At 38.0% G+C, this 13,347-nt stretch overlaps 1 protein-coding gene across 1 annotated transcript; it reads left to right on the top strand.

The window, feature by feature from the left end:
• Positions 1-11,766: 11,766 nt before the first annotated feature.
• On the top strand, positions 11,767-13,347 carry LOC107047973. The gene has a single exon (XM_015270910.1). It carries the CDS (start codon positions 11,767-11,769, stop codon positions 13,345-13,347), a length of 1,581 nt encoding a protein of 526 aa, XP_015126396.1.

Raw genomic sequence — 13,347 nt, 5'->3', positions numbered from 1 at the left:
AAAAAAAGGGGGGGGGGGGGGGGGTATTGTGTCATATTACCAAAAGTACTCATGTTGAAACCTTATGTGACATTCACGAAATTCGAAAAAATCCATCGATAGAATTCAAAGAGCATTCACAATGACGAAGGAAATGATTCTCTTCGATTGGCTGAACATATTGATTAAAAATTGACGGTGGCAATGAGACTTGTACCCGCACTTATCTCGAAATTCCTGTCCCCGTAAGTATCGTGCAGCCCTCTTCAGCCACTCACCTATTGTACCTCCATCATTCCGCGGTAATCGCAGAAGTGCATACCACCAATTGGAGGGAAGACGAAGATAGAATGGAAATACATAGAAAACAGACCCCACTTGACGCAAGATTCCAACCCTGTACACCCAGGATATAAAGGGTTTTGCTAACGTGCCCTAGCACGATCCCCCATGGATCTCCACAGCGATTTGTCAAAAACATTCCACGCTGGAATTTATGCTGCTTTTCCGGGCGTGCAAGCAGCCCCACTAACTCGCGCCCTCTCCACGTGCCTTTCACTCTTCCCTGGTTTCTCTCTACCTACTGTAAATATACGCCGACGCACGTGAGACTAAAGGAATGTTCATTGGAAAAGGTGAACGAGGAAGTTAAAAATTTTTACCCAGTAAATCACATGGAAATTTTAATTTAATCGTTGAAAATAATGTTGACAGTCTACGCCGGAGTTAGGAAGAGTCTATGCTGATTGACCGAATAATCATGAATGAATCATCTATTGTAGAATATGACTAGCTTCTGCGTATTAATTTCACGTCAAGCGTTAAAAATTTTTGGTCGTAATTCCCGGCATATTTCTTGCAAATCTTTATCAAGTGTCAGTTGAACTAAAATTTCAAGAAATTTGTCATTGAAAGTTCTCAGTTCAATAAAAAAACCAATGACAACTATACGTTTCAGTTCAATTATTGTGTAAAAATTCAGGGAACTTGGAAAAATTTTAGTAAATATATTTTGGTTCTTAAGGGGAGCCAACTATAAGTTTTAAAAGTCGTGGAATATTGGAGTGAGATTTCTCAAGCATTGAAGATTGATTATATATGTCTAAGAACGAATAATTAGTGCAAAAAAATTGATTGTTTATTGTTCGTTTGGTCCGCAAACGCTTAAAATGTTGAAAATAGTCCAGGTAGCTCCAATTTTTGAGCTACAGAGGTTTTTTTGTTCAAAATTTTTGAAAAAATGTGTACAATAGCTATTACGGATTGGTCTTTTGAAATTCGACTCCTACACAGCTAATTTCGTTTTGATTAATATAAAAATTTGCGCCATTCATGTGTTAAGTTGGGATGGGAAAATAGAGTATTATTTGTTGACGAATAATATTCGATTTTTCCTCCTCACTTCAAAATAATATTTTTATTTAGTGAATACTTTCAACTTTGAAGTACTAGGCAGATTTGCACTTACCATATCGTCTTTATCACTGCTTCCATCAGAAATCAGTCTTTATGTTGATCAAATGGTAAATAATTGGGTTTAGACTCGAAAATGAAGAGAAATCAAATGATGATGAAAGGAAATTTAATGACAACTGAATTTAGCAGAGCACGAGAGAGAACACTTAAATGAGTTTACCTAATTTACACTAATTTGAAGTCAAGGCCAGAATGATTATGATGTTTGGAATTCAGTACTAACCGTTACACATAATCCAGAAATGATTTTGCTACAACAATTGAGGTAGGTTCACTGAGTCGTATTTATTATACACATGCACTCAGTAATTGTTTCACTGTGTTTGCACAGAATTTGTTTACTTAGTCGAATAACATTTATAATAATTATCTCAAAAGAGTCCTTTTGTTGACTACTCGTAATGAGAAATCTTGCAGTCCATCAGCCGATTCATCGAACAAAAGCAATTTCACTGTTTATTAACTATACGGGATTTGACACTACGAAGTTCGGCGTAGTTGTGTCAATAATCACTCCCGATACTCAAGCATCCGCGTAAGCGCCGGACAGAGGACTTTTAACTGATTCCGGAAACAAGTACGACGAATCTTGAGGAGTTCGCCCTTTGGTACCATCGTTTTCGATACTACGACGAGACTGAAGTTTCATTACAAATTATGAAGAAACTCGCATCCAGTCAATGTCCGAATAGAGGAATAATGCTGATTTTGCACTGTTTCGACACTTCTACCTAATTTATCGAATTCCGTGGATGAGGCCGTGTTTGAAGTTAGGAAATCAACGCGTTTTATACGATTAATTTTCCAGACTATTTATTTCGAAGAAAATATAATTAATTATTTAATTTATTTCAATTTGGAAAAATGATCAAACACAACATATGTAAAATAGGCAGAAAAATTATTCTTGAAATATTAAAAATATATTCTCAATCCTTTCAGGACTATCTTTCGGGCTATTTTACATGAAGGGTGTTATTTTTCATTAAATAGAGAATGGAAGAAAGACAACATTCAATTCTTAATAGATAATAGATAAAGACATGAAATGAAACTGATCACCATCAAGCTCCTATTAGAAAAGCACCTCATCGCATTATGCTATTTCCCGTGTACTTCAAATCGAAGCTTATTTTACCCCTGGAGAGACATCGACGATTCTGTCCGGCTCCATTCGATACTCTCATCACCACCTGGAGAGGTGTCCTGTTTACTTAATGGCACGGACAATTATGCAAAAAAGTGAGAGAAGAGAAACATCGAGAAAGAAAGTTCACTCTAGCACTTGGTAATCCACGGCGCGATTGACATACCAGTCACTGTGAATATCTAGGCTACTATAAGCATCTCGAGAGTTATCTTTATATTCCTGCATATTAATACTTCTTCTTCACCTTCTCTCTTTATCACCAACACACAGAGTGAAAGAAACCTTACAAGGAAAAATATCATCAATAAATATTCACCTCTGGGTGTGCGCCCTGATTTTCCTACTTCTCTTTCTACGCTTCTGTAATTCACCAAAGTAGAAGAAAAAAAGTATATCAAACTCCATCGGACGCTCGGAAATTTATTGCTAATTAGTTTTTCCCTACTGGTAGAAGAGGTGGAGAGGAAAAACTGGAGTAGGGACGTGACGAGTGCAGAATATCGTTGTTTTTCTTCTCTTTCTGGAGAAAGGGAATATTTAAGATCATATTTCTTCTAGAATGGAGAATAATTTTATCTGGAGAAAAAAAATTGGGTTATAAACGCGAGTCACGGCTGCCCTTATTAAATTCAGTTATTGGTGAACAAATACATTTACACTGGCAGAAATACATAGTTTTTCCAGATAAATATTGTATTGATGAAGTTTCTCCTTTGGTCTCACGACTCTTATAGAAGAGAATTAGACCAGAGGGTTTACATGAATGAGTTATCATTTACTTCTCCTTAAATCTTGATTTAAGTAATGGAAAACTTTCAATTAATTGTTCTCTGGCGAGCTTCCCTTTTTTTGAAGATAGGGGTATGTGGCAATCCTGCCTTGATGATGACTCTTACGCTTGATTATTCACCTTGTTCTAATACTAGATAATTAAGTTTTTCTGTGATGTTTGAGTGACTCTTGAGCTTGAACCTCATCCTCAACCCTTATGCTTGCCTCCCAAATTCGACTTTCGTCCTTTATATAAGCCACCACTCTACGGGATGGCATAACCAAGAATAATATCTTACACACGTGTTTCACACTCAGATTCACTACAGATCTGAGATTCTCATGGACCCACCTCCCATCTAAGGAAGAATAAGAAATCGTAGACCCTCGCTTCTCTTAATTTAAAGTCTTAGATATAAGAATCAAGTTGTAACGTTGGCAGCGCTGATTCAAATCAGCTTCAACCTCATCCTTGATTCAACCTCAAAGTCTTGCCACCAGGGCGTTTAACCGTGAGTTGTCGTGTTACTATGGAGAAGTACACGGGAAACCTTTTTTTTTACTTGATAAAATTTATTAGAGTAAAACAAACAATCAATTCTCACAGAACCAAAATCGGCTTGAATCAAACCGATAAATCGACTTGAATCAGACCGAAAAATCGATTTGGGTCAGACCGAAAAATCGACTTAAATCAAGTTGCTATCTACTACCTGAAACAGGCAGAAGTTCGGCGTGAATCACTCCGTTTTTCGGTTTGATTCAAGCCGATTTTTCGGTTTGATTCAACCCAATTTATCGACTTGATTCAAACCGATGTCGGCTTGACACGTTTCTACTTGCAATAAACTACTTTTCGACTTATATCAGACCCGGAATTCGGATTGGCGTAGTCCTGATTTTTTATTTCATCGAGAATTTTTCTCCAATTCTTATGCAATTTGCAACTGTTGTTTTCATCGAAATCTGATTAGACCTATCATCGTTCATTTAACATTTCTGACTTAGCTTTCTTTTTCATTTTTTCATATTTTTCAAAACTGTCCAGTTTTCCGTAAGAACCATGCAAAACTTTTCCTCGGCGCAATTTTTTTTACAAAAACATTGGTTTTTGTTTTTTTAGGGTACTGGATTTCAGACCGACGGTAAGACGGCACAACCCGATAGTTGAGGTCTAACGCCGTGATTTTAGCGCGTAATGCGGCTCAAGCTGGGGTACATGTGACGGGCGTGTAGTTTATTCAATCTGGGGACCAGCGGCGTATTTCTAGCTGGGATAAAGCACTTACTTTGCCTGCGTTCGAGTGGCGAGATTTGCACACGGGTTCTGGAACTGAGTAATTCCTTGGCGAGTGATATTTCGTTGCATCACGACGAAACCTCTGCATTTACGTAAAAATTTTGCGGTACATAAAGTAAACTGCAATGAAACAACTGACATTCTCTAAGAATTTTCTTTGGATCCATTTGTCCTCTAACCCGCAGTGTCTATTAGAGTCCTCACAAGACAAAAAAAAGTAGGTGTCTAGAAGTCCATCAAAAGTGTTTAATTATTTCGTAATGTTTCTCATCCCATTTCAGACCGTTTTCTCTACTTTACAGCAACACAGGAGAGTCAGGGGCTCTGGACACGGGTTCTGGAACTGAGTAATTCCTTAGCGAGTGATATTTCGTTGCATCACAACGAAAACTGTGCATTTGCTTGACAATTTTGCGGTACATGAAGTAGACTGCAATGTAAAAATTAACACTCTCTAAGAATTTTCTTTGGATCCAATCGTCCTCTAACCCGCAGTGTCCATTAGAGTCCTCACAAGACAAGAAAATAGGTGTCTAGAAGTCCGTCAAAAGTGTTCAATTATTTCATAATGTTTCTCATCCCATTTCAAGCCATTTTCTCTGTTTTAAAGCAACAGAGGCAAGTCAGGGGCTAGTCCTCGGGTTTCCCTTGGCATTCCCAAGTCCATACAGACACTCAAGGCGTGCTCAACCACTTCATGCTGGGACGCTATATAGGTCAAGATGGTATATACTATCCCTTAATTAATTAACTCCTTTTCCAAGTACTCTGCCGCCCCCCTTCGCCCCCTGTCATGAACAAAAATGCGAAAAAGATAGAATATAATTACAAAGAAACTCCTTGGGGTTTTGAAAATAAGTGTGCGAGAAATGGGTCGCTCATCTTGGGGAAGGTATTTTGTTTCTAGTATCGTTACAAGAGTAGGCTTGCACTCGGAGCATTCAGTAGAAAATTCTCGAGTTACTCTGGCGTTTTCTTCATGTGTGAAAATGGAAATCTGTAGTGGAGTGCAGATGGTTACTTGAAATGTACGTGTATATAAGCCAAGTGGAACATTTAATTCTGAATTCAAGTGATGGTGAATTCGAACTCAATTTAGAGCAATTAACGCTTAGGCCGCTTTGGGGGCATGGACAATTTATAAGTTAAATTTTTTTCTTATGATAACTATTTGGACTAAGTTTTTCCAATTTAACATGCTCATGTAAAGTATTCATTGATACATAAAAAATGCAATAACAGTTTTAAAATATCCCAAAGTAACGGAGTTATGAAGTTTTTGAACTGCTATTGGTTATCTACATCTTGAAAATCATCCAACTGAGTGGGCTCAAAATTCAATCACAGCTTGATGCTTTGATCTGATGATCCGTTTTTCTACGAAAAAATTTTCAACTTAATGTTTCTCAATGAAAAGACAAAAAAAAATTAAATTCTGCGAAAAATAAAATTTGGTCACTGAAAAGTTCACAATTTCGTTATTTTCAAAAATCTTTTTGTATAATTTTACGTTTCACATATTCGTAACAAAATAAGGAAAATAAGTCTAATAGTTGCGCAGAAAAACGGAATTTCCGCAATTCTTTCACGCCCCGCAAGTGACAAGAGGTTACTCTTAAGGCTGCCAGTAAATAATTGATTTATTTTTTGATTGATTATATGCACCTCTTATTTAGAATTCTGATAGTAAAAATATCACTTTTGTCCCAAATCTTTTGTTAACACAAATTGTCAATTAAATTTGTCAAAAAAATTGTGCGCCCAAAAAAATGGAAATGAATTCGATGAGACTGCGTTGCCCTCTCAATGCAAATATTTTCATATTCGCATGAAAGGATTCCATACCCAAGAATTTGTTCATAAATTTCTTTGGTCCAGATGTGAATTTAATTGTTTCACAGCTTTAAAAATGGAAATAAAAAAATGAAACGCAAAAGAAGAGAGAATAATTTTATGTGTGTCGGATACTCCACTTTCATATGAAGAGCTTTAGTCAAAGGATGTACCACTCTCCTTGAATCAGAAAGTAGGTCAAGCTCCGGTATAACGTGGCATCTACTAATTAATTAGGAAGTCTTGACGTTATACTGAAGAGCATTTCATTGGTCGTCTGAATACATCACACTTGATGCTGATTTACCTGGTGTATGAATTTCTCTAATGAAATATCTCAGTTTAATCCTTGAAAAATATATCATCTAATGAATGAGGGAGAGGAAAATAAACTAGAAATTACGTAAAAATTGAATCGGGGATAGAACGGAAAAAATGGATGCAATGAAACAATGAATTCCAATCAATTTTTCTTAATTCCCATTCATTTTTCTAGAATGTGGAATACCTATTTGTATTCTTCGTCATCAGTAAAAAAATCCTATAATTTTTTTCATCTCGTTTTCAATTTTTAATTAACGACCGTTTAATTGCTGAAACGACCGTCCTCCAGCGAATCTATAAGCAAGAGGGATGCCACACACACATCCACCTACATGACTCCCTCGCCCGACGTACAACTCCAGTTATGCGTAAACGCGGGGAATGCCTGTGATCTAAAGCCTAATGAGCAATTAGTAACGGAGACCCTTCGCCGTATAACGCAAACGAACGTGGTCGCCACATGCCTCTCACTAAACCACGGCATCCGGCTTTTCTCTGCCATCAAAGATTTAGTTGCCCTTTCTTCCTTCCTCCTGCCATTCTACGTCTTTTCCACCAACTCTTTCCTATTTTCCCTAATAAATATCGACGCCTTTGTGTATCAGAAATTGACTTACCAGAATATTTGAGGATTAAAAATCCCTGAAGCAGATAACAATAATCGGTTGCAATACCTCGAAGTTTTCAAAATTACTGGATATTTCAGTCAAGTGTTCCTGCATATTAATGATCGGAATAAATTTTCCAGTGAAATCTGCAAAACTTATCGCTTCGTCTTTTATATACCAAAACTATCAAAAAATACCCGATGAATTTCAAAGGTCAAGGAACATTCGGATGATAATTTTCTGCATGCTGAAGAATTTCTGTCAAAGAAGTGAAAACCATCGACAATATACCGTGGAGGTACCAGTACCCGAACGTGTAATAATTTTCCGGTAATAAAATGCGTTTTTCTCATTATTCAGATGTAGAATCGCCAAAAAAATTAATTCTTTGGAAACCTCAATATTATTCGCGTAGAAAAAAAAACAATTTGATATAAAATTCATCAACCTATGAATAATAGTAAGAGAAAATGGACGAGCCGTTCAGTATCTAAATGAGCAAAGGCGCTAAACCCGAACGGTGCAGTTTCTTGTGCTCGTATACCACGTTAAATGATTCTTCTAACGTGTTGAGTTAATTAAAGTCTTTACTCAATTAGTTATATACACAATTGTTATATTTTTCTCATAAAGGGTCGTCTTTGGTATTTGGTAGAATCTGCTCACTGTTTTTAAGCTTTGTCCAGTTTTCAGAGTTGCCAGTGCTTTGTCCAACTCCTCTACACTGTAATTTTACTCCTTTCTCGTTTTTAATTTTCCTCTGTCATAGATCAATCATTAAACAATAAATTTAATCCTCGGAACAATATTTTGATGAAAAAAAGAATGATACGATGTAGGAGAATTTGTTTGACAGGTGAGGTTAAATGGATCGTTGGAATATAGCGACGTTCGATTTTTCAATGCGTCAGGATCCAATCATCAATTTTTCTACGATTTCGCGTATTCCTTTTCCTATTTTTCAATTTCAATCACTTAATCGGCCGTTCTCTTCACCATAAATAATGATTTTTTTCACACACTTACACTGAAAATTCGTACTTTGCTTCCTGATGAGCGGGAGGAAGGTGAGTACTTCCCGCCCCGGGTGGAAAGTACTCACTTTCCTCCCGCTCATCAAAGAGCAATAGTATATTTCTAACCTAGGGAGGGAAAATAAAGGATCCTCAGCCGCCAGTGCAATTACCAGCCGAGCCGAAGGCGAGGTTGGTAAGCACGCGGCTGAGGGTCCTTTATTTTACTTCCCGTGGTTAGAACGCGATTTTCCGTCTCGGCGTAGGCGCAAAGTCACAGTTCCCTCCCGCGAAGCGGGAGGGAAATGTAACTTTGCGCCCGCCGGAACGGAAAATACGAACTTTCCTTTGCAGGCGTGTTAAAAAATAGCATGTGCACCTCGGGCGGGAAAACATGAATTTCCGCCCTTGATGCAAAATATACTATATTTATTTGTTGCCTACATTTTCCGTTTGACACACGCTACACCGACCAGCGTCTGTAACCAACTCGGTTAAGAGATGGCGCCTGAAGTGTCGTGGCAGTGCAGTCCGTCATAAAATTAAAATTATAAAAAGATTCCTATTTTAAATCTGATAAATTGAGCTTGGGTCGAACAGATTATAGTTTTCCGTTTCTACCATAATTTAATTAAGAGTAAAAAAGGCAGAAAAAATACAAAAATTTAGAAATATGTCATAATTAGTAGTATGCGTTCGGGTACCTCTACCTTGACGGTACCGTGGAGGTATGGCTCCGATAATAGTTACCCCGTCTTAGAAGGTTCACACACATGCTGGCACCTTATATCGAAATACCTCGAATATATCACAAATATCTCCAGAGCCTGTCGGCCTCTTGACTGAGTCTATCATCTCTCATTAGTCTATTTTTACGCCGTGAGATCGCGATTAGTCAAAATAGAGTTGATGTCGCAGGAATCCGACTACTGCTATGATTGGTCGAAATCGTAAAGCGGGAAGAAAATTAAATTAATTGTCTGACTTTTGCTTCCGAATGGAAGCTTTGCAATCGTTCGATTTTTCGATTCTCCAATTTTGCTTGGAAATGATGTAGAATGGTCTGAAACGGAAAAATACGAAGTTTGACGACCATGTCTGTATGTGAACACGTCCACTGCCGCCTTCCCGGTGGTCAACTTTTAGAAATTTGAGTAATAAGGTGACTAAAGTATTTCCAAAAAATCTGAAATTTTGTCAGATTATAGGCCTTACTGAGAACTAACTCTGTGCACAATTTCAGCTCGATCGGTCCAATAGTTTTTGAGAAAAAACGATTTGTATTTGAGTCGTTTTTCGCGTAGATCTTCAAAACTTGTGGACCGATTCGACTTTTTTTTTCAAAATATTCGTCTCGAATATTTTGAAAAACAAGCAGGGGTTCAAACCTATTCGACAGAAGGCATGCGACCGTTACTTTTTGTCTTATAAGTCTTTTTCTTTCTTTTATTTCTACCAATTCCATTGGTAGTAAGCTTCCGAATGAATCCGTACCACTTCCCTGTTCCTAAGACAGGCATACATACGCAACCACATTAATTCTGTTTCTATGTGGAAATTATTAACTAACACTTGATATTGAAGAAATTTAACCTTGAAAATTAGAGATTAGATTGCTGGATTCGAGATTGCTTGATGAGTGGGCCTATTAATAATTTTAGATAGCCTGGGCAATTTGTCGAAAGTGTCTCCAAACAATTCATTTTCTTCATAAAAGACGAGAAGAAAATCGAATGAGAAACCATAAATGTTTTCTACCACGCATAAAATCATTTTATTAAAAAAAATTGTATATTTAACCTTTTGATAAAACGGATTTATACAAAAAAATTAATATCTTCCAAACTACTGGGCCGATTGCACCCATTCGAAATATGGACCTTTAATATTATTAGAGATATGATCATACCAAATTTCAACTTGATATCGTCTTATTGTCTCAAGTTATCGTGCGCCCAAGGATGAAAAAAAAAAGAAAAACGGGAATATCTCGGAAACTTTGGATGAACGGATATACATATTTTGATTGATCTAAATAGTGGCCGCCGAGACGAGTATTTTGAAAAAAAAATTGAAATCCGTTGAATAGTTCATGAGATATTTAAAGAAATAAATTTATACAAAAACTTGAATATCTCCAGAACCGCTCGACTCATTCCGCCCATCCAAAATACGAAACTTTTATCCTATTATATTATGAAAGCTAGAAGCATATCAAAGTTTAAGTCGCTACCTTCATTTTTTCTTGAGTTATCGTGCACACAAGATTTATAATGAAACAAGAATTTTAATGAAAACAAGGTGTTTGTTAGAAATCCGACCCACATTTCTATAAGAATCGATTCGAATTAGTCAAAACTAACAAATATGGTCGGTCATTCAAGATCGTGAAAATTCCGGAATTCCGAACTTGACCGAGGGGCCGACTGGGGAACGCTATCAAATCTGAAAAGTCAGTAATAAACCGTACTCGCAACTGAACCCTCTTCGTTCGTTATCATCAAAATCACGCAGAAAGTCAGCACGGAAATCAACAACTATTATCGAACGTTATCATCTGAAATAAACATACAGTCCACTAAATAATCGAAGCTCAACAAAATAACGGAAACTCAACTATTGTAAATAGTGTAAATATCCTCACATTATATTAAATTCAATCAGAAAAAACAACGCGAGTTTAATAATTTCAAACACCACCCGACCCCGGCCATGATTAATAGAAATTAACATCCTATTTCTAACATATGGTCCTTCGAGCCGGATCGTGGTGGTAAAAGTTTGTAAAAAATTATCGAGTTCGCGAGGACAATCAACAAAAAACCGGAAAGAATCGATACAAGTATTCGGCGAGTTCATGATCAAAAGCGAAGTACGTTGAGCGTCAGGGATTAACAAGCCCAAAATCAAAGAATTCGGATTTACGTCATCAAATCGGTATTCACGCGAGTGAATAGAATCAAAGGACAATAGCAGTATTAGTGAGTGAACAATCTCAGACAATTCATTGCTGCCGTGTGTTTACATCAAACCGGCATCGAAATCAACTTGAATTTTCATCGACTAAAACCTCGAAACTCAATGTAGAACATCCCCTCCATACAACTGCCTGGCCGGGCAGCCCACCAAGGAAATTCTTCGGAAAAGAGATTCATCGAAGCAACGTCTAAGAATTGTTCTCTCCAGCCAGCTAATCCGCAGCGAGGCAAATACAACTCTCGCTGCGGTCGAAGTAAGTGCAGTTTTACTTTATCCTACTGGAATTATCAATCAAAAAATCAGCTAAAGTGGGATTTTTATCGTTTGTTAAAAATGGACAGAGATGACAAACTCGACGATCAAGAAAAATCAACGAGGCAGCTAGAGAAAACCGATCGTGAGACCTGGGCTGACGCATTTAATGACGACGCCAAGAAGAAAGCAGCGGAGGAAAAAACCCCTCTTGACGACAACGTCACGCTCCAGAATCTAATTGGCCATTACTCAGGCAAAAACTCAACGGTCAGCAAGACTAGAGAAGGGCTAGAATCAACAAAGGAAAGAACATCATCAACATCATCAATAGAGGATGAGGATCAGAAAGGATCAACCCTTCCTCATTCATCTCTCCACATCAGTCGTATGACCGCAGGTGCAATAACACAGCGATCACGACTGAATCAACTAAGAAGCATCTACCAGACGATCAGGAACCTAAACCCTGAGACTATACGAGAAACTCATCTAGAAAATTATCAAAATCAAGCGAACAAGCTGTTCGATGACTTTACCAGATACCACGAGTCATTGAATTCTACAGCATCTCAATTGGACCTGCAACACACGTACTACGTGTCTCAATATTTCGAAAAAATGATGACACTCCACGGGGAGATCAGCGAGATACTGAGCGAATACAAGGGCATTCTTCAAGACAGATATCGCCCATCTACACCACACCAAAGAAATAGTGAATCAGAAAGCAAGCTACCAAGGATGGACTTGCCAAAATTCAGCGGACAGTACAAGGAATGGAAGTCATTCATCGATCGTTTCAACATGATGGTTGGCAACAAGAATATCACCCCAGTCGAGAAGATGATCAGATTGGAAGGTTGTCTAGTGGGGGATGCAAAGGCTATCATTGCAAATCTTACAACAACGAACGAAAATTACGATATTGCAATGAAGAAACTCACCAATCGCTACGAGAATCAGAGGCTAATCGTCACGTCATTGTTCACTAATCTCATGAGCATGACACCAATGCATAAAAAATCGGCGAAAGGTCTTCGAGAAGTTATCGACACAACTACATCAACACTCAACGGGTTGAAAGCACTTCACATTAACGTAGAAGGCTGGGACGCAATTATCAATCACATCATGAGGACTGCAATCGATCCCGACACTAGGGAAAAATGGGAAGAGAAACTAGGAGCGTCCACCAAGGTGCCCTCGTTGAAGGAATTCATGGATTTCCTGAAAGCCAGAGCAAACGCCCTCGAGAGTGTCGATAGCAACAACCCGATCAACTCAACAACCGTGAACAGCAATAACCATGGGAAATCAAATGCAAATAAGAAATCCACAGTTTATACTCACACAGTATCCAGCACGAACAATCAGCGGGAAAAGAAATCAGACGTAGCTCCAACGAAACAGTCAGGATCAAAGGAAAAGAGCTGCACACTGTGTAAGGGAAATCACTTTATCGGATATTCCTGTACAAAGTTCAAGGACATGACGGTCAAGCAACGAAGAGAAGCCATTCAACAGCTGGATCTATGCTGGAACTGCCTAGGACCTCATAAAGTCGATAAATGCATCAGTGAAAAGACGTGTCGAACGTGTGATCGTCAGCATCACACGTTAATTCACGAGAACAGAGACATCGCTTCAGCCATCGGATAA

This window comes from Diachasma alloeum, unplaced genomic scaffold, assembly GCF_001412515.2.
Source record: "Diachasma alloeum isolate Michigan unplaced genomic scaffold, Dall2.0 Dall_scaffold_00184, whole genome shotgun sequence".
Taxonomy (NCBI): Eukaryota; Metazoa; Arthropoda; class Insecta; order Hymenoptera; family Braconidae; genus Diachasma; species Diachasma alloeum.
This window is presented reverse-complemented; position numbering and strand designations above follow the sequence as displayed.